At 40.1% G+C, this 27,329-nt stretch overlaps 2 protein-coding genes across 4 annotated transcripts in view; both read left to right on the forward strand.

The window, feature by feature from the left end:
* BACE2 (beta-secretase 2) overlaps positions 1–7,339 on the forward strand; it is a 53,542-nt gene extending 46,203 nt beyond the window's left edge. The window contains exon 9 of the mRNA XM_074858376.1: positions 497–7,339. Within this exon, the coding sequence (XP_074714477.1) occupies positions 497–750 (254 nt within the window). The 3' untranslated portion in view covers positions 751–7,339. The remainder of the gene's footprint in view (positions 1–496) is intronic.
* Positions 7,340–13,587: 6,248 nt separating this feature from the next.
* Positions 13,588–25,959, forward strand: FAM3B (FAM3 metabolism regulating signaling molecule B). Of its 3 annotated transcripts, none has more exons than XM_074858378.1 (8): positions 13,588–13,774; positions 18,393–18,536; positions 19,337–19,460; positions 20,162–20,220; positions 22,536–22,586; positions 23,792–23,879; positions 24,610–24,742; positions 25,661–25,959. In XM_074858378.1, the coding sequence occupies exons 1-8, from the start codon at positions 13,756–13,758 to the stop codon at positions 25,748–25,750; spliced, it is 708 nt and encodes a 235-aa protein (XP_074714479.1). In that variant the 5' UTR covers positions 13,588–13,755; the 3' UTR covers positions 25,751–25,959. The 3 variants fall into 3 exon arrangements, with proteins under 3 accessions (XP_074714479.1, XP_074714480.1, XP_074714481.1); XM_074858379.1 differs by lacking the exon at positions 13,588–13,774 and adding an exon at positions 16,773–16,922; XM_074858380.1 differs by lacking the exons at positions 13,588–13,774; positions 18,393–18,536 and adding an exon at positions 19,024–19,232.
* Positions 25,960–27,329: the final 1,370 nt, after the last annotated feature.

A 27,329-nucleotide genomic window follows, 5' to 3' on the forward strand; every position in this document is an offset into this window, starting at 1 on the left:
GCTAGTGAACCTGCATGCTGCTTCCTAAGACCCTGGAAGATAGCAAACACAGAAGATGTAAGAATCATCAGAGGTACTCTTCCAGTTGTTGTGGATGCAGAAACAAACAAAAACTGCCCAGGCACTGACCTACTCCAGTGTAGGTGGTGTAGGATTTTTAAGCTTTGTTAAATCGACATTTCTGAAAGGTTAGTCCAGAGAGGAAAGTGGCTTAGGCCTTAACTTGGGTTCTGGGAGACCTGATTTAAATGTCTGTTGTCATTGACAGCCTGTGTAGATGTGGGAGTGTCATGGTCTCCTTATGCTTCAGATTCCCATTTTATAAACATGGGATACTAGCAGTTTTATTGCAATGAGAAATACAATAAAACATGAGTATGCTGAGATGTATGATTGTGGAGGGAAAGGGATATATAGGTATATAGGCTAGATCTTTTGTAATTTGCTTTTAAATGGTGTCTATAGACTTAATGTTTTTCTTTTTGTAATTTCTCAGAAGTTGATGGCTCTCCAGTATCTGAGATTGAAGGCCCTTTCACAACAGCAGATGTTGCAAGCAACTGTGTTTCTAGCATTTCTTTTCATGAACCAGTGTTGTGGATTGCCTCCTATGCTCTCATGAGCCTATGTGGAATTATCCTCCTTGTACTGATCATTCTACTGCTTATTCCACCACGGTGTCAGCATCGCTACACTGACAATGACGTGGTCAATGACGAATCCTCCTTAGTGCGTCATCGATGGAAATGAGAAACTTGATAATGAAACCTGGGACTTAAACAGAATGAAGAACAAAGTACTTTGCCAAGGGGAAGAAGCCAATGCCTCAGTCCTTTCTACGTTCATTACAAATTGTTGTTGAAATCCCGCCAAATATCCTGCACCGTAACTTTTTAAGCTTTATTTTCTAACACTGATTCTGAACCAAAGCACTGTTAACCACCTCTTAAGTGCTATGGTACTGGATTTGCTACTGCAGTACAATGAGCCTTTATGCTCTCAATAGTACCTTCTGTTAAAGGGGAAAAAAAAAAGAAAAAAAACCACACCATGACACCTTGATGTTCTTCCACTGTCTGAACAAAATTGTCCATCCCTCTTTCACAAAAAAAGGAGCTGTCAGTATTTTCTAACTAATCGAGCCCTGACTGTAGAAAAAGAGGAAAAAAAAACCCTTAATAACCTTTCGTATTAATTGTATTAAATGAATACTGCTTTCTGTTTACATCAGTTCATTTTGAAACTGTGCTTATGGTGTGGGGGAGGGAGAAAGGTCAGACTTAAGTAGCAGCAGAGAAAAGCAAGCAAGATCAAGGAGAAATGTTTTTTTCCTCAAGATCACTGCTGCCATGTGAGAGGGTTGCTCTTCCTGAGTGTCACTGCAAAATAGTTTGAGGAGGTGAAAACTGGGAACTTGTTCAGCCTTAGTGTAAAACAAGACTACCTCTCTTAATTTACAAGGATGCTACCACTGGTAAGCACGTGGCTTAGAACTGGTCTTGAAGCACAAGACGCTCCATACAACCAAATGCAACTCCTTAGCTTCAAAGTAGTGGATTTTATAAAAATTAATACTTCAATGCTTTCCACTTTGGTGCACAAAAAAAAACCCTTTCAGTTTTCCCCCTACTGTGGGGTTTTGTGGGGTTTTTTGGTTTTTTTGAGTTGAGGATGACTGATACTTAGAAAAGGCTGGTCTGCATATGTATGGACAGATGATAAAGCTAAGGTCCATGGTCTGCCATGTTTTTTGGTATTTCTAGTGAGCGTGTAACAAAAAGAAAACAACAAAATAAGACAGACAATCCTTTTTCCTTTGGCTGAGCTCAGCGACCTAGAAGTTCAAGGGAAAAGTATCTGTCTTCATGGACAGATTGTGAAGTGGAAGTCTTAATGCTGGCTTGTTTTTCAACTTGAACAGCAGTTGGAGGTGTTTAGTTCAGCTTCACCGGTGTGTCAATCAAAGGAAAAGTGTGTGTACTGACTGGATGAAAACAAACATGTGGTAAGACTGCAAACAATAGTGGGAGAGAGCAGAGAAGAATATATTTGACCAGACCTCCATTGTGCAAGCGCAGATCTTAATGCTGAGGTCAGAACATGGTATTTTTCTTTGCAGATAGGACAATTTTTCTTGTATCTAGTCAGTGAGCATTGCAGGACCTCTGTCGCTTTTCTATAACAGTGACGTAGTGGGTTTGAAAGATAAACAATGAGGAGTCTGGTGATAAGTATTAGTTACCTGATTTAAAAAAAAATAAATAACAGGAAAAAAAGTTTCCTTTGCATTTCAATAGCAGAGCAGTTTGCATATCTGTGTGGGAAACAAGGAGAAAAAAAAGGAAGCTTAGCTCTGAATCTCCCAATCTCTTGCCTAGAAAATTTTCTGCCTATAGTCCCTTCATATAGCTTTCTGATTCACACTGCCTCTGCATCTGACTCTGCATGGAATAAGCAAAGATTTTTTTTTTCCCAGGAATGGTGCTTCTACAGAGGTGCACGTAATGTGTGTGAAAATAAAGCACTCTTGGTTTTTTTAAACTAACTTGTGTATTTCACTTCATAACTGGAAGTGCCTGTGGTTTTCTTTCCTTTTTCATTCTTGCACTTTCAGGTTGCTTGGCTGAATAGAGTAAAATAATTGGTGTTGTGATCCAACATCTGAAAATTATTTCTCTTTCAATTAGGACTTGGAAAGAGGAGGAAATGTTGAGTTTGCCTCTTTCTTCCTCTGCCTCTTAGTTTTTAAGAGAAGAAAAATGATGAATTATAAAGAATGTAAAAAACTATAGAGCTTAGGTGTTTTCTCTGTATTTCATTTTCCGTACATCTCTTTCTTAATGTCTTATAATTAGAATTTTTAGTACATGTTATAACAAGAAGTTCCCTTGAGTTTTTCTTAAAGCAATAGACTTTGCTCTGAAAAGATAGAGTGTGATGTTTCCAGTTCTGTGATTCAGTTCCCATAACGTCCTCCTGGGTTTGTTTTTACACATAACAAATAATTTCAAAGTTGTATTCCTTCCTGTACAGTATGGTAATATAAGTAATGCTTCTGTCACCTGTTTCAAACAGAAACACAGTGTGAATGTTTGGATTGATACAGTGGTAAACAATGAGCCCTTTTTCAATTCAGAAATACTATCACTTGTACTCTCTTAAAATGTTTCTTAGTTGCTCCCCTCTCCCCAGCTGCTCCTATCTCCTTACCACGCAAGAGTTTTAGGAAGGAATTTGTTGGGAAAGGTTCCTAGTATGCTTTCTAATGGCAAGTGAGATTTCTTCTGAGTTGCTTAACGAAGTCTTTTTAGTGTGCTAGATTTCATATAAAAGCCTTTCAGTTTTACCTTTTCACTTTGAATGTCATTGGTCAAGACATTTTTATAGAAACACTTGAATTATAGGAGCAATAATCAAGTAGCACAAATGAAACAGTAATATATTGTTGAGTTTTCACTAAAATTTGGCTTATAGTAAAAATGCTGTTAGTGACATCTGCTAGCATCACAAACTTCATCTCAGCTTGTAAATTGATACTTACACTGGCAGATATTCAGGTGAGTATTGCTTTGTTGCTCTGGCAACAAGAAGAGCAATAGAAACCCTTGAGGGTTCATTTTTAGACTACAGCACATTAAGAAAAATAATGCTCTTGAGCATTTTTCTATGAAATACAGTGACAGACTACAGTGTTACCACGTGTGTCTTACTGGTGATCTCTTTCCCTGTTTATTGGGGTTTTTTTACAGAAGAGTGCTGTGAGGTATTTTATGCTCTGTTAATTAACTTCAGAGATAAGTTTAAACTGTACCTAAAAAAAAGGGGGGGGGGGGAAAACAGAGCTTTGAGTAAAGATGGTGCTGGAAAATATTCTCTATTTATTATAGAAGACAGAATGCTCCAAATCACAGCACTCCAAATCATTTCTTGTACACATATCAATATTTCTTGCAGAACCAGCGTTCTCCTAATGTGAATGTAATATCATGTACCATGAAAATGTCAAAAAGCCATGTTTCATTGGATGCAACCTTTTAGATAATTGATGCTATCAGTGTGATCATTAGGGATTTGAAGATATGTGATTTGAGTTCAAGTACTTAAACCTGAGTTCAGGCATGCGAATATGTTAGTTCTATCCCACTGCCTTCACAACTTTTAGAAATATTATCATGGGCTTTTTGGCTCAGTTTAAATGCTGAAGAAAATAGATGAAGAATTTTAATAAGCCTATTTTTCAGGTTCTGTAAAAGAAGTTAGGTAGAGGGGATTGTTCTGTTTTTAAGGGGATAGAGCTTGCATTTAGGATTAGCATGTTGGATCAACCTAAACACAATATATCAAGGCAGTGTACCGTTCCAGTTCTCAGCTTTGATGCTGTGCAGGTTAACTAGTGGTAATCACAGAGCTATTTGTTTTGGTATCTCTTGTTAGCATATCAGTTGGTTTAACAGTTAACTCTTCATCAGCTAAAGTCAATCTGTGGGTATTCTACCCAGTTACTTGCTGTGTATAGGCTGGCTACATTTCACAGAATAATGAACCATTTGTATACTAACCTTTTCCCTTTAAATATGAAAAGGCTTAGGAATGTTGCTTAACACAGCACATTTTCAGAGAGAGAGAGGTCCTTAAATTTCTGAGAGTCCGGAATGATTGTGCTGCTGAAAGCTTCTTTGGTTTCTGTAGAGGTTTCCAACAACCAGGTTGGTTGGTTGTCATATCCTGATCTCAGACATCAGCCTCATATATATAAGTAGTAATATGAGCTGCATAATGAAGGCGGCTGGTACAATGACCTATGGAGGTGAAAGTAAAGGAAATTATGGAAAAAGAATTAAGTCAGCTACACTTCATTAAAAATTGTAAGAGCATAACGGATTGATCCTTTTAAGAAAGGTCTGTACAATTTACCAAGACATTAGTTTCTGTCAAACTTGACTCTCTGATTGATAAATTGTTCATTTCTGGCTGCTGAAGTTCTTGCTGCTGTTCAGAGAAGTGAAGACAGATTGGTAATGGGATACGAGCAATCTTCTGAGCCAGTCAGATTTTCTGGCTTCTCGGGCCTAATTAGATGTAAGGCCAGGTTTGTGAGTAATCCAGAGTCCTGGTAATGGCTCCTCAGGAATGTTATCTGAAATATAATTGTTGAATTGTTGGCTTCAGCCAAACCCCCGGATGAGATGGATCCATACTGCAAAAGCCACTACTATGACTTGCAGTAACTGACAAGAGGGGCTACGGTGAGCTGAAGCTGGCTGATGGTGTGAAATGTGGAGATGCTAAATAATTGAGTCTTCTACCAAGCTTCCAGGTCAGGGCTGAGCCTCCTTGGAAGAGCAGAATGGGAGAGTGACTGCAGTTGCTGACAAGCTGCTGTAAGTGTAATGTCAGTCAAGTCACCTGGCTGCTTTGATAAGGGTTCACTTGTCTGAATATTTTGAAGGCCAGTGTACTCTAAGGTGCCTATTGCTGCTGCTGGGCATTATCCACTCACAGGTGAATAAGTGGCATGATCATCTTTAAGTAGAATCATTGGTCAGTTACTGAATATTCCCCTCTCCATATAACAAAGCGCATAGTGATTATGTCTCACCCCTAGCAATTGTCTGTAAGCAACAAAACAGGTTATTTTAAAACATGTTGACACTGGTGACTGTACAGCAGTAATATAAGAATGTTTTGTGTTTGCTTTTTTTCTCCTTTTCATTGTATCTAGGTTTTGACAGGATCTTTGTGGTCAGGTAATTTTTGAAATACTGGGAATTTTAGATTAGACTACAAAAGCACACGCAGAATTTCTTTTAAGCTAGCCAAAAAGTAAAGCACAGAAGGTAATTTTCAACATTTAAAAGGAAGTAGCCCTCAATAGGTGTTCCCTCCTTTTTTTTATTTTTAGATTGATGATAATCACTTAAAATCAATGTGTTTTAGTTTAGCTGCTGTCCTACTAATTCACTGGTTGTAAATCTTATTTTTCTACTTGTCTTCTGGCCCCCTCATTCTCCCACCAAAAAAAAAGTTCCTAAAAGCTGAAAGCCTCTATATCCAAAATTCAGCCTTCTAACAAAAGATATGTTTTTCTTGGTGACCATTCACAGACCTATTTTAAAGTAGTTTGTAAGGCTTTAGAAATTAACTCTAGGTTGAAAATACTTGCATCAGTGTTAGAAGGAGTATGTCAGTGGTCCCTGAATTTGTCTGTGTGCAAAGAACTCCTTTGCGCATCTGACTGCATTTACTAGATCTTTTTCACTTCCCGCTTGGAAATATTTAACCGCTTGGTCTTCCTCACTGGTCCTGTATATTCTCCTTTTTCTCTGTTCTTATGAAATACAGGGGTGGAGAGAAGGACCACAAGGAGCTGTGAGAGTTAGTGCCATTCCTTAAGCAGATGACAGCTCCTTCCTTGAAGGCCTTGCCATTTTTTGTCTTACCACCAGCTATAGTGGACCCTTACTGTCTGTTGGCTGTTCTTGCTGACTGACACTTCTGCTTTTTCCAGTTGAGCAACTCAGCCTGCAGTGTGTACTTAGGCAAAATACTTGAATAAACTACATTGTTTGTAACCATCTTCTCATCACATCCCTCTTTGAAGAGGGAAATTTTCACAGAGCCATGTCAAACTTGTGAAGAGTACGTTTATTCCTGTGTTGTTAGAGAGGAATTATATAGTTGAATGTTTAAATGGCAGTGTTTGTAACATCGCTGTCCTTTGAAAAATTCTGGGGAAAAAAATGAACTCAAGAAAGTCATGTTGAAGTGGTACTGAAAAGACAACGGGCAATTTCTCGATAGCACCAAGGCATTACTGCAATATGTCCTGGAAAAAATTTGCTTTGCTAGCTAATACTCTGTGTGTGCATAAACTATACAAGGTTGAGTGTTTAAATAAGATTTATCTGAAACAGGCAGTTCACGGTTTTTATTGAAAATTTTATATGGAGACGCAGAAATCTTTTAAGACTTTAACACTACATCCACTGTTATTTGATAGTTATTTAGGAAGTGTGGAAAGGATTTCACCTTTAAGGAAATGATTCCATCTTGTAGAGGCATTTCATCACCTGATTTTTTTTTTTTTTAAATAGACAGTGTTTTTAACATTGACTGAAAGGAAAATGGGATCAAAACTTTGAAAAAAGGGGTATAGTCTTTTTAATTCAGTCTTCAGGTGATGTTAGGATGTCTATCCCACTTACTGTCAAGCCTCATTACTGAATTTTTCAAAAATTGATACTTTGTACTTTCAGGTCTTGCCCTTTTCAGATAAACAGTATGTAAAAAAATCAACTTTTATGCTGCTTTAAAATAAATGATTAATTCTTTCAACATATTCTGTGTGTCTTTTTAAATCCTGTTAAGATTTTCTTCATAGCAAAAAAAAATACATCCATCTAAATTCTTCCTAGTGCTTTATGACTATCAATTCTAACTTCTGGCTTTAGCTCTGAAAAGAAAGCAGAACTGCTTTAGATCTCATCTGAACCTTTCAGGAAAGGGAGGAGGCAGGCAAGTTTAGCTCCAAGGTGATTTTTCCAGCTTATGCCCAGATAACTGAGATGTTCTTGCTTCAACTTTTCATCAGTTCGTTCAGTATTGGACAGAAATTGGGCACAGAAAACATAACTTGAGAAGATGAAGCTTCTGAACACCTGGAATGGATTCAAGTAGTATTTCAGACTGTTGCCATCTACTGCACTAAACTATAAATCAAGAAGGCATACAAATTGAATGTCCCTGTCCCTAAGACAGCTAGCCACCCTGAATGGTGGTTTCTTACCTTGGGAGAGCCCGAAGAAGAGTGGTTACTGTGCTCTGTGATTTGTACCCCGGGAGGTGGCGCACATGGTTTGTTTTTCATATAGGAGAGTTTTGAGCCCTTTCACAGCAAATTCTGTTGTCTTGCTTGAATTCTATTAAAAGTACTTTCAATTTTTCTCTTTTTTAAATATCCTACCTAAAAAGGTCCTTAGCTTGGGGTGTCCTGATTATTTAGTAATATCCCTCTTCCCTCCCCCTAAAAGCCTTTTTTAAAAAGTCTGTTATTTTTAAGCCCTGAACTTTTATCTTTAAGAGTAGCATGGTGTATTATGCATGTTGATAAACTTGGTGGATTGGTCAAGCATGACAGATTAGCACCATTGTTTAATATGGTGGCTTTATTTCACTCTTTGACAAGCTGGCTGGCTTTGCTTATTACTGTCCTGAAATTCAGTGAAGCCTGCCTATTATTACACAGCTCTGCTCACAGGGGTACTGTACAAGTTTTCAGTTTCTTTCTTGTGCTTAAACTTCCCTTATGCTTTTGAAATTGCCATCATCTTCAGAACACTCTCTGTGCTTCAGGCTTATTGAATCCAAAACTGTAAAACTGTCTGTTCAGTCACCCTTCTCTTGTTCAACTTTCCCCGTTAAAGCTGGCCTATGTAGACAAAACACCTTTTGAGTTCATGTATGAAATTTACTTCAAGAATATGGCTTTTTCAGTAATGACAGTGCAGTGCAGACAAATGAGTGAAAATCTACAATCCAAGTGCTCAATGTAGTTTTTCAGGACAGCATGCAATTCTGATAGCCGTACTGTAAACATTAACTATTCTTCCCTTTCTGAACCAAAACAAAGTCTTTTTTAAAAATAAATGGTTCGGGGTTTTTTTTTCCTTCTAGAGGGCTTACAAGTAACATCTGACTATACCTTGACTTATCATTTGTTTTTCTAGGAAATTCAATAGTATTTCCTAAGAAATAGAAGTTATTGTAAAACTACAATAATCTATGCTGCCAGTGTATATACAAATATTAGCATATTGGATGTTCATAGTTGTTAGCTAGATAAAACTACTTTTTCTGAATAAGCAAGGTATTGTAATTCTTCAACTTCCTTCTTTTCATGCACCCAGCACTGTTCTGAAGTACTATGCATAAGAATGCTATTTACTTTTCCTTTGGCTGAGTTTTTTTTAATTGTAACTTAACATTAACTTCAGCTTTCCATATTCTTGCTGTATGAGATTTTTTAATTGTACTTCTTGAACATTCTTTAGGCTGGTGTTTTATACTGATTTTTAACCACTGATGTATTTTTACAGTCTTCTGGTTTGCACATATATTCCCTTTCATTGACTAACTTATATCCACCTTTTTCCCACACTCCTGAAATATCAACCCACTGTGACTCCCCATGTCTGCTGCCATCCTGGCCCATAGGTAAGGTGATACCTTTTTTTTCTCTCTTCCCCTTCTCTAGGAGACAGGTTGGAAAGAAATCCAGCTCTCTCACTCTGCAGTTTGGACTTCAAAAGTGGATTTACTGTGGTTTTTTGCTCTTTTAGAACTCCAGCATCACTTTCGGGTGACCTGAGCCCATCACCGTGGCATCGGCCTGGGTGCCTGCTGAGAAACCTGGTGCTGGCAGAATGGATCAGGGAAGAACTCCAGGACATACAATGGGTTGTCATCAAGCTACGCATGATTTGGGATTTCTGATAGCAGGGATCATTGCCAATCCAGCTCCCTCTGGTAAATCTCTACTTGATTAAGTGGGCTTGCAGAATTGTTCACATCCAGACTTGGCTGTAGACCATATGGGATTGCACAGGGTCTGTGCTAATGGGGACCTGTAGGCCTAATGGCTGTGCTGACAGCAGCATTTCAAGAAAACACACAACAGAGATCCTCTAGGATTGTGCAAAGCTGTATCAAAGTATCCGGCATTTAAAGAAGGATTTTCCTCTCCCTCTCATTTTGCCCTTCTCCCTACACTGCCGCCTTCTTCTGAAAAGTTTGGGCCATTATGTAAAGATGACTAGATTTGGGCCCATAATGTATTAAGCTATTGCTGCTAATACCGAGGAAATTTTGCCAGTCAACATCTTCTATCTGGATGAAGTACAATTGAATATATTTTCCTTGTGTATCTCTGGATTAACAAAGCATAAGAAAAACACACAAATATTCCCCATCTTTGTGTCATTTAACAGACCAGCAATGTGCTGGGAGCTAGACTCACTAGCTTTACAGGTTTTCTAGCTTATCAACTGAAAGTAATAATTGCTTGCTTTTTGCCTTTTGTTACATGATCCATTTTTGCATCTCAGGGGGGAAGATATTAAGGTTTTAATATATCCATAAAAGAAGTATCTGAAAGCTGTCATCTTGTTCTAAGTATTTGCTCCTGAGTTTCATAAAGCGGTTCAAGGTATACCAGCAAAAAAAAAAAAAAAAAAGTCATTGTATTAAAATATACATTTAAATCCATATTTCTACATATTACTCTCTATGCTACCACAATTCAGGATGTTGAGGTTCTACCTGAATTATGGGCACAGGCACACAGTGAAGCATGGCTGTTACAGCAGCTTAAAGAACTGCTCTTCCACATTGCCACCCCTATTGTACGTTCTTATCTGTCCTAAGTCTTAGGTAAAATTAGTTAACTTAAACATCAGTTGCATATTTTATGTAGGTAGTCTAGTTTTTCCAGTAGCTCTTGAAGTCCTTGTGACCTCTACAAGCAAAGATCTGGTGCAATATTCTTTGCCTTACAAACTCTGCCTCCCTTTGAAATCCCTAAATTCTTTAACTCATCCTAGCAGGATTAAAAATACATTGTTGGCCATTTGTGAATGAGCAGAAAACATAAATTAAATAGGTACAAGGACTGGCATGACACTTTGGCTATTTGTTACCCAAGTGGGTAACAAAATGCCCCTGGAGGTACAGCAGTTTAAAGCAGGAACTTGCTCTGTTGTCATTTTGCAGTGTTAGCAAATGCCCATAAACTTTTTCTAAGGACTGTGGCTTTTGTGATGATAAGACTAACACATAAGCGCTGTGTACCTACATTCACCTTTGCATTTAGTATCTGCAAGAGTAATTTGTTTCCTGAGTATGTTTCCTGTGATGCTTATCACCAAAGGGTCTTACAGCCTCACAAGCATCTAGAGCAAAGATTAATGTTTTGAAAGATTTTCTCTAAGCTTTCAAATTACGGAATGAATGGTTACAGAATAAGAACAGAAATGATACTTCAGGAGTGTTCTGCATCCCACATCTTTGATTAATTACTGAAGAAAGAACAGTATTACTTTTCTTTTGCAGACACAAAACTGAGATACCTGAAGTAAAACATTTTAAATTTTCCTGGTCCTTTGGTAATTAAAATCCCCTCAGCTAGAGACCACTGGATCCCTGGGCTTTGGCAGGCAAGCAAACCAGTTACTGTGTTGCCTGATTTTGTAGCAAATGCCTGGGTGTAGTTCAATGTAGTTTAGGCAGTAATGAAACTGAAGTAACCTTCTACACTTTTCTTGTGGATAAAAGCAGGTAACTTGGCAGTTATCCAACAGACATTGATCACTAACGATGGTGATTTTTCACAGTTGAGGTGGTGACAAAGCTTCTAGGAGCTTAAAATTTTTATCCATGGAGTCTGTGACCCACCAATGCTCATACAATAAATTTATTACAAAATTAAATTATCCTGATCCTAGTTAATTTTCTTTGCTTTAATAAAAGTAGCAGAGTTTTTCATTTGGCTGTCACGAACTGTAGTATTTTGGGTTTAAAGACACATTATTTTTACTTTAGAGGGTAGAAATGCACTCTTCAATAATTTTGATCATTTATTATTATTTACAGAACAGGTCGTTAGGCGTTGGAATGGGCTGCCCAGGGAGGTGGTGGAGTCCCCATCCCTGGAGGTGTTTAAGAGTCGGATTGACATAGCGCTGAGGGATATGGTGTAGTTGGGATCTGTCAGTGCTAGGTTAATGGTTGGACTAGATGATCTTCAAGGTCCTTTCCAACCTAGATGATTCTGTGAAATTAGCAGAGGCGACATTTTCTGATTTATCTCGCAGGATAACAGTGCCTGCAGAAATAATTGCATATTTGGAAAAGTAACCCAGAAGGGTGTTGTCCTTAACTTTCTCTTGCCCACACATAACTCCTTTTCCTTTTTCTCCTATGCTTTTCATTTCTTAAGTTGAGTTGTCCCATGCTACCGCTGTAATTATTCTCACACCTAGGTTTTATTGGATGTTACTTTTCATTTGCAAGGTCTACTACGTTTGAAAATAACCAGCAGCAATTACTCCCTCAGGTTTTACCTATAATTTATAGGATACTATAATATCCCACTCACAGATGAGGATAAGAAATGACTCTTCTCCAGGGACTGGAAACTTTAATAGCTTTCATGGGTGTCCTGGGAGGAAGGCAAAAGCCCCAGTTTGGCTGTGGTCATGTATGTGCCCTCCTGCAGGATTTTATTCATGTGTTTGCTGAACTAAACATAATTTCTATGCATCATTAGAGGCAGAGTGAATGAAAGGGATTCTGAATCAGAGAGTTTTAAGAGCAAATGCTAATTCACAGTGTAGTTTAGTGATTTAATTTTGAAAATTACTCAGCTTCCTTGTTTGGTATTTGCCCAACTTGGAGGTCTTTAGCTGGGTATCCTGAACATGTTTAAGTCTTTAGAAGCTGTCCTTGATGTGAGCTGTAATTTCCTTGATTCAGGGCCAGGGCTGATTGGTACTGGCAGGGCTCAGCACCCACACAGGCCTGCAAACACTTATCGACAAGAGCATGTTGGAAACTTGGCAAGCCCATGGTGTGGGACTCCAGATGGGCAATGCCATTATCTCCCACAGACTAGAAAACATGTACTACCAGTACCGTGCTGTGGCTTCATTCTCCTTACATCTGGCCTGGGAGGCTGGGGAGTGGGAGACAAGCAAGGGTGCTGCCCCACACCCCAAGTGCAAGCCGTGCAAGGTTTCTTGGTGGGGTGATGGGAACCAAGCACTGACCAAGCTACCCCACCAGAAAGAAAACATCCAGGCAAGACTGCATGACACCTTGCTCGCAGCACCAGCAGGGCCCACCACAAGGAAAGATGAACCAAGGGCTCGGCCCGGTGAGCTCGTGCCCATGGTAGGACTTGTGTCATCCTGGTGCTGTGGCAGTGGGTGGAGAAGGGAGGAGGGGGCTCCAGTGGGGCCCTGCCCTGTGGCCTCGACAGCTCAAACACCAGGAAGACCCTGGCCATGACCAGGAAAAAGCCCTTGCTTGCTTTCTGAGTTGGGTTCAACAGACTTAAAAATAACTGTTTCATTTTGAGATTTGGGCAAAAACAGTTTTTTGAACAGGCTGACAGGTGGCATGTGAACCTTCCTTTTGATCCTACTGGCCAGTTGGTTTCTTTCTGCAGAAAATAACTTTTAGCACTACCTCTTACGTTTGAGTTTTTAGGTGAAGTCTACTGTTATAACGCCTTGGCTCAGAAGGCGCTTGGTTTGACAGATAAATCCTCCTTCCCCCAAGGCCGCCTGCCCTCTCCTCCTCCAGAGCCGCCGCGGCCGTTACGAGGGCCAGGCCCTTCCTTCACCGCCTTTGCCAGGGAGGTAACGTGAGGCCGCGATGCCGCCCGGTCCTCCCGGACACCAGCAAACGGCAAAGCGCCCGGGAGGCGAGGGCGCGGGGGGAAGCCGCGCCTCCCCGGACGCGGCAGTGGCCGTTCCCCGCCGGCCCTAGCTCCCCTCCCCTGAGGTGCCCCGCGGCTCCCCGGGTGCCACTCCCTGAGGTGCCGCCGGCGGCGGCGGGGCGGGGCGGACAGGTGGCCGCTCCCCTTCCCGCGCTGTCCCGGTGGCTGCAGGACGAGCCGGGAGAGAGGGACGGTCCCGAGGAGGGGGACGAGGAGGAGGAGGAGGAGGAAGGGCGGGCAGCCTGCCCCCGTCCTCAATAATGTGGCTGAACCAGCAATGTGAGTAAGCAGCCCCGCGGCGGCCGGGGCTCCCCCCGCCGAGTGGGGAGGGCGGCGCGGAGGGCGCCGGTGCCGCTGCCCGGTGCCCCCGCCGAGGCAGCCGGCGCCTCGTTCCCGCCTTGCCCCCTCCTCAGGGGGTGCCCCGCAGCCGCGCCCCGGCCGGCCGAGGCCCCACTCGCCGCGGGAAGGGGCGGGAGGGCTGTTCCCGACGGCGTCCCCTGAGGCGAGCGGTGGCCCAGCCCCCGGCCCGGGGCGGAGAGGCCTGTGCCCGGCGACGCGGCTGGGCCCCGGCCAACGTCTGCAAACGGATCGACGCCCAGCTTTTTAGGTTGGAGTAATTTAAGCTCGGGTCTTAAATGTATTCTTTCCTTGCCCCCCTGTTAAAGTCCTGCTGCATACGGGTGAGTGTGTATTAGCGAGGTGTGGCAGCATGGGGATTTTAAGTCAGCTAAGGGAAAAAAAAATGCTTACAATTAGTTCTTTAGTTGCTGCTTAGGGGAAAGCAAAAGCACCTGAGGGAGAAAGGAAGTTGGGAGTTGCTGTACGGCGGGACTGTTAAACTCCTTCTCCTTTGCTGTCTTACACGTCCCACCACTGCCATCCCGACTGTCCGCACGGTTTCTTCCTCCCTGCTCCTCTCTGCCATTATCTGTCATGCACCGGGGGTATTTCTGAGTATCTCTGGCCCAGTACCTGTCCATGGCAGAAGCAGAGTGAGGGAGGTTTGTGGCACCTGTCTGAGCACAGCAAGCTCCTCCGCAGCACGCTGTCCCCACGCTGCTCCTCCTTGCTGAGCCGAGCAGTGGGCTGAGCAAGGAGCCACAGCCTCTAAAATCAGCAAAAGTCTGGCTTTCGGGGATGTAGACCAGATTTTGCATTTTGTAACTCCTAACTGCTGTGGATAGCAAATCTTAAACTGTCTTAACTATCCTGAGTTTGTCTGAGTTTATGGCTTAGCTGCTATTGTGTCGGGTTTTATGCATGTCTGTGCAGGTACTCAAAAAAGAATATACATGTGCTGGATATGTAACCTCAGTAAATCTAAGAAATCCAAGTGGATCCAGCAGATAAAGTCAGTGTGGTCCCCCAGTGCCTTCTGGATCCAAAAAAGCAAACCAGAAGTTGACTGACGGTGAAAATATTTTGGGACATTTTGAGAACTGAGTACAAACCATGCATGCGAGTTGGTAAATGTATTCCTTAAACCTTAAAAGGCATATTTTAGAAACATTTAAGAAGCTTGCGGTTTAAGTAAAATATGGAAAATAATAACAGAAGTTAGACATTCTGTACTTTCTCTTCTACTTAAGCAAAATGCTGCGCTGTTGAGCCTGTTTTGCAACAGAGTTGCTCCATAGTTTTGACGAAAAACAAATCATTGTAAAGATAAACCTGCTAAGCCAACAACAGAAAAAGCAAAACAAAACCTGAGTGTTGGTCTCATAGATCTTTACAATGCACCCCACCCCTGAAAAAATAATCACTGATATCTTTAAATAAACTTCTAGTTTTCACTTAATTCTTCCTGGGTTTTGTCTTTGGAACTTGTGACTTGGTTTCCTTTACAAGCTAAATATATTTTGTGTGTAAATCTGACAATTATTTTTAATATTCAAAATGAGAAAAGTAAGTTTCATTATGCTTGGTTCCTGCAGCTTCTTTCTGCATGTGAATTTTGTCAGTGTTCACGTTCACATTCACAGCATGAATGAAATGTTGGAGTAATTTTAAGTATTATTTTAGTGCAGGTCTGCACCACTACTAGTAGTAGCGTGAGGCAGATTTCTCTTAGACTGAGGTAATAATTGGGAAATTTGTTATATCTCTGAAGATTCATTATATTACTTTGATGAAAATACACTAAGTTTCTCACAGTGTCTTCCTTACAGTCACAAAAATGCACATACTTATGACTCCTAAATACAATGACAAATTTTAAGAGCTCAGATCAGTATCTTAAAATCTTACTGTCCTTTCTTTTCTTCTTTTTCCCCCGTCTTTTTTCTCCCCGTCTTTTTTCTCCCCGTCTTTTTTCTCCCCGTCTTTTTTCTCCCCGTCTTTTTTCTCCCCGTCTTTTTTCTCCCCGTCTTTTTTCTCCCCGTCTTTTTTCTCCCCGTCTTTTTTCTCCCCGTCTTTTTTCTCCCCGTCTTTTTTCTCCCCGTCTTTTTTCTCCCCGTCTTTTTTTTCCCCGTCTTTTTTTTTCCCCGTGTTTTTTTTCCCCGTGTTTTTTTCCCGTCTTTTTTTTTCCCCGTGTTTTTTTCCCCTTCTTCTTTTTTTCCCCGTGTTTTTTTCCCCTTCTTCTTTTTTTCCCTTCTTCTTTTTTTCCCCTTCTTTTTTTCTCCCCTTCTTTTTTTCCCCTTCTTCTGTTTTCCCCTTCTTCTGTTTTCCCCTTCTTCTGTTTTCCCCTTCTTCTGTTTTCCCCTTCTTCTGTTTTCCCCTTCTTCTGTTTTCCCCTTCTTCTGTTTTCCCCCCTTCTTCTGTTTTCCCCCCTTCTTCTGTTTTCCCCCCTTCTCGTTTTCCCCCCTTCTCGTTTTCCCCCCTTCTCGTTTCCCCCCTTCTCGTTTCCCCCTTCTCGTTTCCCCCTTCTCGTTTCCCCCCTTCTCGGTTTCCCCCCTTCTCGGTTTCCCCCCTTCTCGGTTTCCCCCCTTCTCGGTTCCCCCCTTCTCGGTTCCCCCCCCTTCTCGTTTCCCCCCCTTCTCGTTTCCCCCCTTCTCGTTTCCCCCCTTCTCGTTTCCCCCCTTCTCGTTTCCCCCCTTCTCGTTTCCCCCCTTCTCGTTTCCCCCCTTCTCGTTTTCCCCTCTTTCCCCTCTTTCCCCTCTTTCCCCTCTTTCCCCTCTTTCCCCTCTTTCCCCTCTTTCCCCTCTTTCCCCTCTTTCCCCTCTTTCCCCTCTTTCCCCTCTTTCCCCTCTTTCCCCTCTTTCCCCTCTTTCCCCCCCTTTTTTCCCCTTTTTTTTTTTTCCTTTTTTCTGATGCAGGAAATGAGAAACTGAGAGTATTTACAGAACTTTGAATGTTCATAATGATCAGCATTCTTCCTCACTGAGGTTCAACGGCTGGAGTACAGCCATGACTCATTTGTGAAGGATGACTGGGTTCAGAGAGAGCTACTTACTACTTCTGTTGCTATTGTAAAGAATGCGGAATTTAGGTGACAGTACTGTTCAGTGTTAGCTATACCAGTCTGCGTTTTCTGCAGTGTTTTGTTAGGCATTTTATTTTTAAAGCTGGTAGAATGCAGGAATAACCACATGCATAAATACAGGATAGGAAGTAGCTAGAGAGGCAAAATCTTTGCAAGAAAAAAGATCTGGTCTTTGCAGTGGATTATAAACAGAACCTCGGTCAATAAAGTCTACTCTTACAAGAAAAAGTCAAACTTCCTTCTGGCATGAATAACCAGAAGTAGAGCCTCCAGAACGTGTGTGTTGGACTAGTGTGTCAGTTCTGTAGTAAAAGATGCAGACCAGTTGGGCAGAATTCATGGGAGAGCAGTAGGACCTGCAAAACAGGACTTGAGAACAAGTGAACAATTTGGCCTTCTTCTAGAGAAGCAGTAGTGCAGAAAGCTTAATATTTATAAAAGGCAGTTCCAAGAAGGAAAGGAATATCTTCTTGAGTGTAAATTGCTAGAAGGAAGATTTAGGCTAGATAATACACAATATTTTCTAGCAGGTTGACAAAGTGAACATACTGGATATTTTTGGACATTGGTTCTGTTGAACTTGATTTTCAGGACTATGAAACTAAAAATTTTCCTTTTTCACTTTAACAAACCATTATGTTCAAGGACATGTTTCTTTACAGATCAGGAAGTATCTCATGACATCAAAACATCGATGTTTCACAATTGCAGTGCTGTCTCTCCTTGTTTAGCATTGTAAATTAGGTCACACATTTCTTCTAGATCAGGAATACATGTTAGCGTTTCTGGTGATGTGGAAGAGGATACCCAATATAGAATTTATTTCTATTTCTTCATATACAGGAAGATTGTGAATCCTGTTGTTTTTGTATTGTGTAGATGTGCTGCTAATGCAGTCCATGGAAACTGTATTATAACTGAGAGAAGGAGAAACAGTCACTCAGAGCTCATTGTGTGAATGAGATTATTTGGGCCTTCTTCAGTTATTTTCACCCATCGTGTCAAAAGGGTGGATGGAGGGGCTTCCCTGTATGGTCAGCATTTTAAACCATTCCTGTAGAGTCTGCCTATCACAGAAAATCAATAGTAACTGCGTGTTACCTGTTTAGTCATATGTAGTATCTGGTACTTACTTTTCAGAGTAATCAGAGTAAAAATGTTACTAGGATTAAGTTGAACTTCATGTTTCTTTGGGGTATTATGGGTGTGGAATGAGGGGAGTCTTGGGGGGAGTTGTCTGCTTGAAGATCAAATTTTAGAAATGCAAGGGGTTGTCAGAAACGGGAATGCAACAAATACTGTACTGCCACATCTCTGAAGACTGTGGTTAACACAGTATATCAGAAATAAAATAGCCAGTTTGTGTAGCAATGCCAGAGAAAAAAGAAAATTTTGTGTGTTCCTATGAAAACATCTTTATGTCTCTGTGGTTTTCTTTCTTCTTTCTTTTTTCTTATTTTTTTTCGCCCTTGGCAGATCTTGTGAAATTAGCAGGGCTCCTGTTTGCATCGTTGACTGCTTGGTACTTGGGATACTTATTCGCTGTTTTTGTACCCAAAGAGACAATAACAACATCTATTGCTAATCTTCAAGACATTGGAAAGAAACCAGAGTTGAGGGGTGTGTAGTTGTATTTTTTTTTTCTTATACTATATCTAATCTTGTCTGTTTACATGGTAAATGACAAATGGCTTGTTAGCTAATAAATAATTTGGTATGTGCTATTGTAAGAATGAAGTTGGCTGTGTAAAGTTAATTAGTGCAAGTCTGAACTATTTCTTGGACACTATCTTTGAAGAAACACATCAGCCTATATTTGCCAGTATGCAAATATAATTAAAGGAATAGTAATGTAAGAAAACCTTATTTGTTTACTAGCATATAAGGACAAATCTTCAGCTTTGGTTCTGTCACATGTATTTTGCAGTTATGGTAAACTGTTGAATCACTAACCAGACTTTGTGATTAAATTCTCATTATTTCTTTCTTCTAATCTGACAGGGTGGCTTAATGTGTACATTTTTCTCATTCTATGACTGTGTTATCATGTGAAAAAGGCTTAAAGTGAGAATGAATGATAGCCATTAACTTCAACCCACTGGTAGGAATCCTTCATCCCTTTAGCCCTCATTTCCTGTTATACAAAATTGCACAAAATAATTACTCTAGATTCAGATCAGATGATAATTTATGGGGCATTTTTCCCTAGATGATGTTGTCTTGGTCACAGCAGCTTTTTGAAAGTCAACTTAAAGCCCAGGCAAGTCTGTGGTAACGTTGCCATGATAATGGAAAACTGGCAGGATTGGCTTCTGAGTATGTATGTTTGAACTTAGCATGTTGACATTAAGGGATTCTTTCCATGCAGGAATTGTTCATGCAGTATCCAAGAAAACATTTTCTCATCTTTGTTGTTGTAGCCCCGGTCCCAAAAAGGCAGAAGTGTGACCACTGGTCTCCCTGCTCACCTGGGAACTATGCCTATCGGATTCTTAGTGGTGGAGGCAAACAAAAGCTGGCTAAAATTTGTTTTGAGGATGAGCTGTGAGTACCAGTCGAACTTCAAATCTAAGCAAGTGCTTTGCAGTGCGAAGATGGGTGTTTCATTTTGGTTCAGTAGCAGCAAGTAAGCTCTTAGCAGGGGGGGCTCCTATTCTGGTGATAAACGTCAGAATATATCTGACAGTATTTAAATCTTTTTTTCCCTTTTTTTTAAGTACCTAATCTCAGGTTATTTTCTTTGTTCCTCTACGTAAGCTGCATTCAACTGTTAGTTTCAAGTATGATTTTTAATTTTCATGGTGCCAGGTAGCCAGTTTACAGTATGTTGAATGGTCAACACCTTCTGAAAGTCAGATTCTTTCATGGCTTTTCAAAGTGGACAGGTAGAGTGACTTCAAAACCTTGCAATGACCTTTTGTGTAGATACATTCCACACAGAATACTGCCACAAAACCCCATTTTATCTTGGGGTTTTTTCTTCTTTATCTTTCTGGCTGCGTTTGAATGAAGTACTTTCTTGATCTGGCTCATTTTGAAAGACTCATTGTGCATCATTGAAAGAAACCAACTGATACAATGTGCAAGATTTTTAAGCCACAGCTCTTGTTTACTACAAAATCTTTAGTTAAATAACTGAAGAAAACAGGAACATCAGAAAGTGATTTAGCGTTGGTAAATACAACTTTGGATCAGAGCTTCTGGACTGATACATTCTGCTGATACTGTATTTATTTTGATTCCAGGCTTATAAGCAATGAGAAGGGTAATGTTGGAAGTGGTATAAACATTGCCATTGTGAATTGTAAGTAAGAGAAGAAATGTTACAGAGACGTACTTACGTACTGCAATAATTTGCAAATGTTCTTGGGAGGGTTCGGGATTTTTTTTGTTTGCTTTCGGTTTTTTTTACTAGCTAGTATGGAAGGAAAGAAAGGAAAAAATTGCAAACTTGATTTGTGTTAAATGTAAGGAAAACAAATCTGTGTTTGAGAGAAATGGTCTTCTGGAAAAGAAACATGTTCATAATCAGTATAAGAAAATAGAAAACGTGTACGTAGAAGCAGTATACGTGTATTTTATTAGATAAAAGAACTGCTTCTTACGTAACATAGCAAAAGTATCTATGATCTCCAGCAGTAAGACTCAACTTTCGGTTCAGTCCTTGATAAAAGGTACCTGTTGCTCCACTGATAAGGTGCAAGCAGTAGCTGAGAATTGCAGTTCTTCCCCAAGGTACAACCAAGGTACAAATTCCTTTTCCAGACTTTGGTCAGTGGACAGAAAGACAAACTCAAAGCTTGATTAATATTAAACTTCCATTATATGTCTTTGCTTTCAGTGGGAGCTGTTGGGAAGCAGAAGGTGCAGTTTATTCCAGAACTGGAGGCACCATTTTAATTTAGATGAACGGGAATGGTGTTGAAGTGCAGTGTATTCAATAATGGATCCTGAGGGAAATGAATGTCTAAATGTTGTGGGGGAGGGGAAGAAAGGGAGTTCATATGCACAGTCAAGTTGGCTTTAATCACGAAACACTTATGTTCCAGTTTTTTTGTCTCAGTATTGCTAAGCAAGATCTTGACCCTGTCTAAACTTGCATAATTTTGTTGAAGTCACTGGGTTAAATTACTGTAGACAAGAATCTGTTCCAAAATTATTTTCGCAGTTAACTACTGCATTTTTTTTTCCCAGTAAGGAATCATAAAAACTTTACTAGTTATAATAGGTAAACAGTTAAAAATGAATTTTCAGCACAGAGCTGTAGAGTAATAGAGCAAATACTCATCCTGAATGCATAAGCAAGGTTATAGCAAATAGGAGTAGGAAACTAGCATTGTCTTTGTATCTGACATTAGTGAGGAAGAAGAAGTGTTATATCAAATTTTACACATATTTAAACAGCCATTTCCTTCATCACACAAATAGTCATTTTAGCTACACTTTAATCTCCATCTGCAGGTTAATCTGTCCATTATCTCGGACCAATTTGTAGTGAGACATATTTTCTACATGTCCTCTAATTAGATCCGTCAAGCTAATGACTGTGCTCAGTAAGTTTCCTATGGCATCACACTTGCATTTTATTCCATAATGACAACTCTTTCTTCTCTGAATGAAAATGGTCTTTTGTAAGAAGGAAGAAAGAACTATTAAACCCAAGCTAACAACACAGAGGGAGAGAGAAAGAATTTTGTGGATTCCTGTGGTCCTCACTACAGCCTTTCCATTTTTTTGTGATCTCTGCTCAGAAAAAGCCCAGTTCTAGCATGCTGTTTCACCACTGACAGATTTTTTGCCACCTTTTCCTCTCATCAGCATGATAAACCTGCCATTTAGAATCCTGTGTTCAGAAGAAGTTGCCTTCATGATTTTACCATATATGGATCAAAGATAAGCCAGAAATGAAGCAGGAACTGCTAGCTCTTCTCACTAGAAATGAGCTGATGCACTCTAAATGGAAAAGACCCTCTTATGTAGCAGGGATATTGGTCTTGGATAACGAAAATCAATTAACTCAGTTGTCATGGATTTAGAAATTTGAAAAGTATTTCCAATTGTACATGTCTTGTTTAAACAGAGCCATCTAAACAGCAGCATAATTAATGATGAATATTGACCAAAATGTTTTGGAATGACTAATTGTTTGCATGCCCAGTTTCTGATATGGTAATGATGAGTGTTGAGTTTCTGTCCACTGAGATTCAGATGGTATGAAAGCTTGCACATCTGAAACACTATTTAATAGAATACTATTAAGCTCATTCAAATAGTTTTAGGCTTAACCAATTTTCCTATTTATGGTTGTGACCTAGTATAGTATATATAGACATAAAAACATGGAAGCACACAGCAAACTGGATTTCTTCTTTAGAATATAAACTAATAAAAATATTTTAGTCGTGTTTGATGATTTAGAGACTGCATAAAACAAAATATTCTCCCCAAATCTTAAACTTATGTTTTCCATATTCTTTCCAATTTAAAAACTTAAACAAAAGAAAACTCAGAAGCCAAATAATGCACAGAATTAGAGATGCCTAGCTTTAGCAGAAAATGCTATATATGCTGATTTAATAATTTTTGCTCATGTTTACACAACTTTTTTTTTAATTACAGATAAAACAGGAAGAGTTACATCAGCAAAATTTTTTGACATGTGGGAAGGAGGTAGGGAAAAGAGTTCAATAGAGCTTTTATTAGTGTTTCAGCATTAAGAAAGGACTTATATAATTATCCTGCTCTTTCAAATGACTATGATTGTATTGTCGACGGGGACCAGCTAGAAACAAACAGCTGTTGTCATCATAAAATATGCTCTGGCCAGATCTGATGACAAATTTTGCCTGAAAAGCTGAATTTCTCCTGTTGGTTGAGATAGTTAATTGTCTTTTTTTTTAATGGTCTTGCTTTTTTTTTTAGATTGTTGAAGTGCCATTTTTTATTTATCTTTTTTTTTTCTCCATTATTTCAGTCTGGTAGGAATAGCACTTAACCAGGTACCACATCCAGATACTTCACTCAGCAAAATTCCTTTTCCTGATGTATTTTGTTCTCTTTTAGTTGTAAAAATCTTCATAGGAAATATGTTAGTCTGTGTCTTAACATCCTTCCATGTAGCTAGAAAGATGATCTACTTTAAGAATAGCTTTTAATACGTTTTCCAAACTTTGAACGATAACAGTGTCCTTACCTGTTAGTAAGGAGAAACAGAATGCTATGAGGCACTGGAAGCTGATTCTCTGACCACTTAAGAATGCTTGTGACCTTACATGCTTGAATAGAAATCACATTGGGACTAATCATGGGGCTACAATTTTTTATATGGTATGTAGAGTGTAATGTCTCCAGGGTGCCTGTTACATCTTTTTGTATGGAAAACAAGTGTCTTGTGTATGTTTAGCGATTGCAAAACCAATAGCTTAGTGCTGCAAATAGGCTGCCACTTAATGGAAGTGGGTGGACAATGGGGTGTGTAACTCAGCTCTGCAGTTAGCAGGGTAGTAGGAAGCTCATAGAATAGCAATGACTTCTCCTGAGCTATTCCATGCTTTGCTTGCATGTATAATAGTATGTGAGGTAAACATAAGAAACCAGCTATATACTTACCCTGGGTGTAAATGGCTTTTGTAGAAGTTCAGAAGTATCTTTGTTTATTACTGGGAAATGCAGATCAATCCATGCTTTCCTAGCCTTCAGTGAGAGCTAGCAGTTTTCTGCACCATTCAGGATTAGGCCCTCTGCCTGTAAACAGAAAAAATTGCCTAATTAGGACTCATTTTGAATAGACAAGTCCAAAAAGTAAAACCAATTTGAAAGTAAGTGGAATGTGATATGTGTGTAATGAATAATCGGTTGTGTAACTGATTCAACAGACCACTCAGGAGAGATGATGACATTCATTAAAAATGCTCCAAAAGGGTCCCTCCTTTTGATGGCGACTCAAGATGACGGAAGCACCCGGTAAGCAAATTTTTCATGACAGGCTGAGGAACAGAACAATGAATAGCTTGAAAATCACTATTGCATAATGCTGTAAAGGAATGGTAAATTTCACTCTATAGTCAGGGTTGTTCTCTCATTTCCTGCGTAAAAGGTTTTGGTTCCATGTCCATTCAGTGCAGCCCATATCACGTACATTGATGCTTCCAAGGATGGATAGATAGCGTTACATTTGTTTAAAAGCACCAGCTGTCCTCATAAAGGGCACCGCTGTTACCTCTGGGTCACAAGCTTCTATTCAGAAGGTATCCACACCTCCAGTTATAACGTATCTAGTTTGCACTCCTCCTTACATCTTAACCTGGTTCTTCAAGTGCTTTTGAATCTTAGGGGGTTTTTAGTTGAATTATACAGGGAAAGACTTCATCATTCAGTTGATAAACATTTGATGCCCTTGTCTTTATTTAAGAAGGGTTGAAACATCAAATAGTATTTGAGATACATTTTTCTTTCTGCTATGCTGTTACAAACAGGTTGTATTATCATCAGGAACATAAAGAGGAGGATGAAAAAGAATTTTGCTCTGTGAGTTTAATGGCATGCTACTATGACAGCTCTCAGGATTTTTTTAAACTTGTCATTTTTGCTTCTGCTGACTTACTAATGTAAAGCATGAATCAGCTGTGTTCTTTTTCAACATTTTTCACATCCTGAATTTTTAACACTTTTTTTTTCCAATACATTTTCCTAGGTTAAAAAATGACGCCAAAAAATTAATAGAAGAGCTGGGAAGTAAAGAAATATGGAATATGAAGTTCAGGTCAAGCTGGGCTTTTATAGCTGCCAAAGGCTTCAGGCTGCCAGATAATATCCAAAAAGAAAAGGTCAGATTCATTTTATTTTCACTTTATATTTGTCTGTATATCAGATACAACCTTCAGGTGTGGATTTTGTGTGTTAGCTATAATAACCGTAACCTATTTAGTAAGCCTCAGTCGCACAAAGCAAGTTCTCTAAAGTGTCATCATTCTTTGCTTTGGGTCTGGGCCATGTACAGTACTGACTTCTACCACACCAGCACTAAATCATCTGTAGACAAATTTCAAAAGTGACCAGCAATTCTAGAGAGTCTCAGTTTTGAAATGTCCAACCTGACATGCTGTACAGAGACTTACATTTTCTTCTTGAAGGACAAATTCCAAGGACTTCCTAAAAATAAAGGCTGTTTTTATATGAAAATTGGGCTGTCTCAAATTGGCCGTGCAAATACAGCAATGCTTGCATCACAAAACTTTTCTGAATAACTTGCCCTCAGGCTTCAGGAGGACTAAAGATACCATTTTTTAGATCAGATTTCTGTTTGCATCTCTGACCTTGTTGTATTTGCCTTCTATAAGCCCAGTAGTGCTCATCTGTATGACAGAGGCAGACAGAAATGAGAAAACCCAATACAGTGATCAGTTCCCGTGATGATACTGACTCCCTCCAAAGGCATGTGAAACTTCCATATTTTTTTTTCCCCAGAATATTGTTGCAATCTTCTTCACACTACATTGCTTCTGCAGGAAAAATGTATTCAATTTAGTGTATATTATGACAGCCATCTGGGAAATAAATAAAGCTCTCTATGTAAGAGAGAAACTGGTGGAATCTTCACCCATTACGTCAAGCAACATGTGCAACGTGCTACTTAGCTTCCCAGTCCTACTCCGTTACCCTCTTCTGTTTTATGAGGTTTGACAAACTAGTTTGTAAATGGAGAACTAAACATTGGACTTTTTATTTTTCTTTTTTTTTAACAGATAAACCACTCTGACAAGAAGAAGAACAGATACGGTGACTGGCCAGCTGAGATCCAAATAGAAGGCTGTATCCCAGGAAACCTGATCTGAACAAATGCATACCTCATTAATAAAGATGATCCTATATTTTTATATCTCTTTTATACTCTAGTAAATTACTTCCAGAACCCAATAAGCATCTGAACACTAATTGTAAAATAAGTCTTACGCACCTTTCTTTCCTCTGTGAGGTTTTACTCTAAAATGAAAACAAGTAGGTATTTTGCTGACAAGCAGAAATAAAATACTCTGGTTTGGAATTACAGTGTTCAGGAAGTCAGTCATAAAATACAAGGATTTTTGAAAGAGAATATACATTGGGGTATATGGGTTTTGGTTGGTTTGGTTGGTTGGTTTTAGTATGTGTTTTCTTTTGCTTCCTTTAAAGACTAATATGCAAATAGAACTTAGTCTAAATTGTAATATAAAATGACTAGCAATAAAGAAAATTATTTTGATGTTAGTTTATTAGTAATGTCACTTCTCTTATCCTCAATGGATAAGGAATTAGCTGGATGGTCACACTCAAAATGTTGCGGCAAACGGCTCAATGTCTGAGTGGAGAGCAGTGACAAGAGGCGTTCCTCAGGGGTCAGTGTTGGGACTGGTGTTGTTTAACATCTTTGTTGGTGACATGGACAGTGGGACTGAGTGGGACTGAGGGCACCCTCAGCAATTTTACTGATGACACCAAGCTGTGTGGTGTGGTCGACACGCTGGAGGGAAGGGATGGGCCATCCAGAGGGACCTGGACAGGCTGGAGAGGTGGGCCTGTGTGAACCTCATGGAGTTCAACAAGGCCAAGGGCAAGATCCTGCACATGGGTCAGGGCAATCCCAAGCACAAATACAGGCTGGGGGATGAATGGATTGAGAGCAGCCCTGTGGAGAAGGACTGGGGGTTGTTTGACAAGAAGCTCAACATGAGCCAGCAATGTGTGCTCGCAGCCCAGAAAGCCAACCGTATCCTGGGCTGCATCAAGAAAAGTGTGACCAACAGGTCAAGGGAGCTGATTCTCCCCCTCTGCTCTCATGAGACCCCACCTGCAGTGCTGTGTTCTGCTCTGGGGCCCCCAACATAAGAAGGACATGGACCTGCTCGAACGGGTCCAGAGGAGGCCACGAAGATGATCAGAGGGCTGAAGCACCTCCCCTGTGAGGACAGGCTGAGAGAGTTGGAGTTGTTCAGCCTGGAGAAGGCTCCGGGGAGACCTTATAGCAGCCTTCCAGTACTTAAAGGGGGCTACAGGAAAGATGGGGAGGGACTATTTATCAAGGAGTGTAGTGATAGGACAAGGGGTAACAGTTTTAAACTGAAAGAGGACAGATTTACATTAGATATAAGGAAGAAATTCTTTACCATGAGGATGGTGAGACACTGGAACAGGCTGCCCAGAGAAGTTGTGGCTGCCCCCTCCCTGGCAGTGTTCAAGGCCAGGTTGGACGGGGCTTTGAGCAACCTGGTCTAGTGGAAGGTGTCCCTGCCCATGGCAGGGCGGTTGGGACTAGATGATCTGTAAGGTTCCTTCCAACCCAAACCAGTCTATGATTCTACAATTCTTCAGTAAAAGTATGAAAATAGCAGTTACATTTGTTGAGCTGGTTTTAGTGATGTTGACAACATGGAATAG

The sequence above is a fragment of the Strix uralensis genome, chromosome 2 (genome assembly GCF_047716275.1).
Source record: "Strix uralensis isolate ZFMK-TIS-50842 chromosome 2, bStrUra1, whole genome shotgun sequence".
Classification (NCBI taxonomy): Eukaryota; Metazoa; Chordata; class Aves; order Strigiformes; family Strigidae; genus Strix; species Strix uralensis.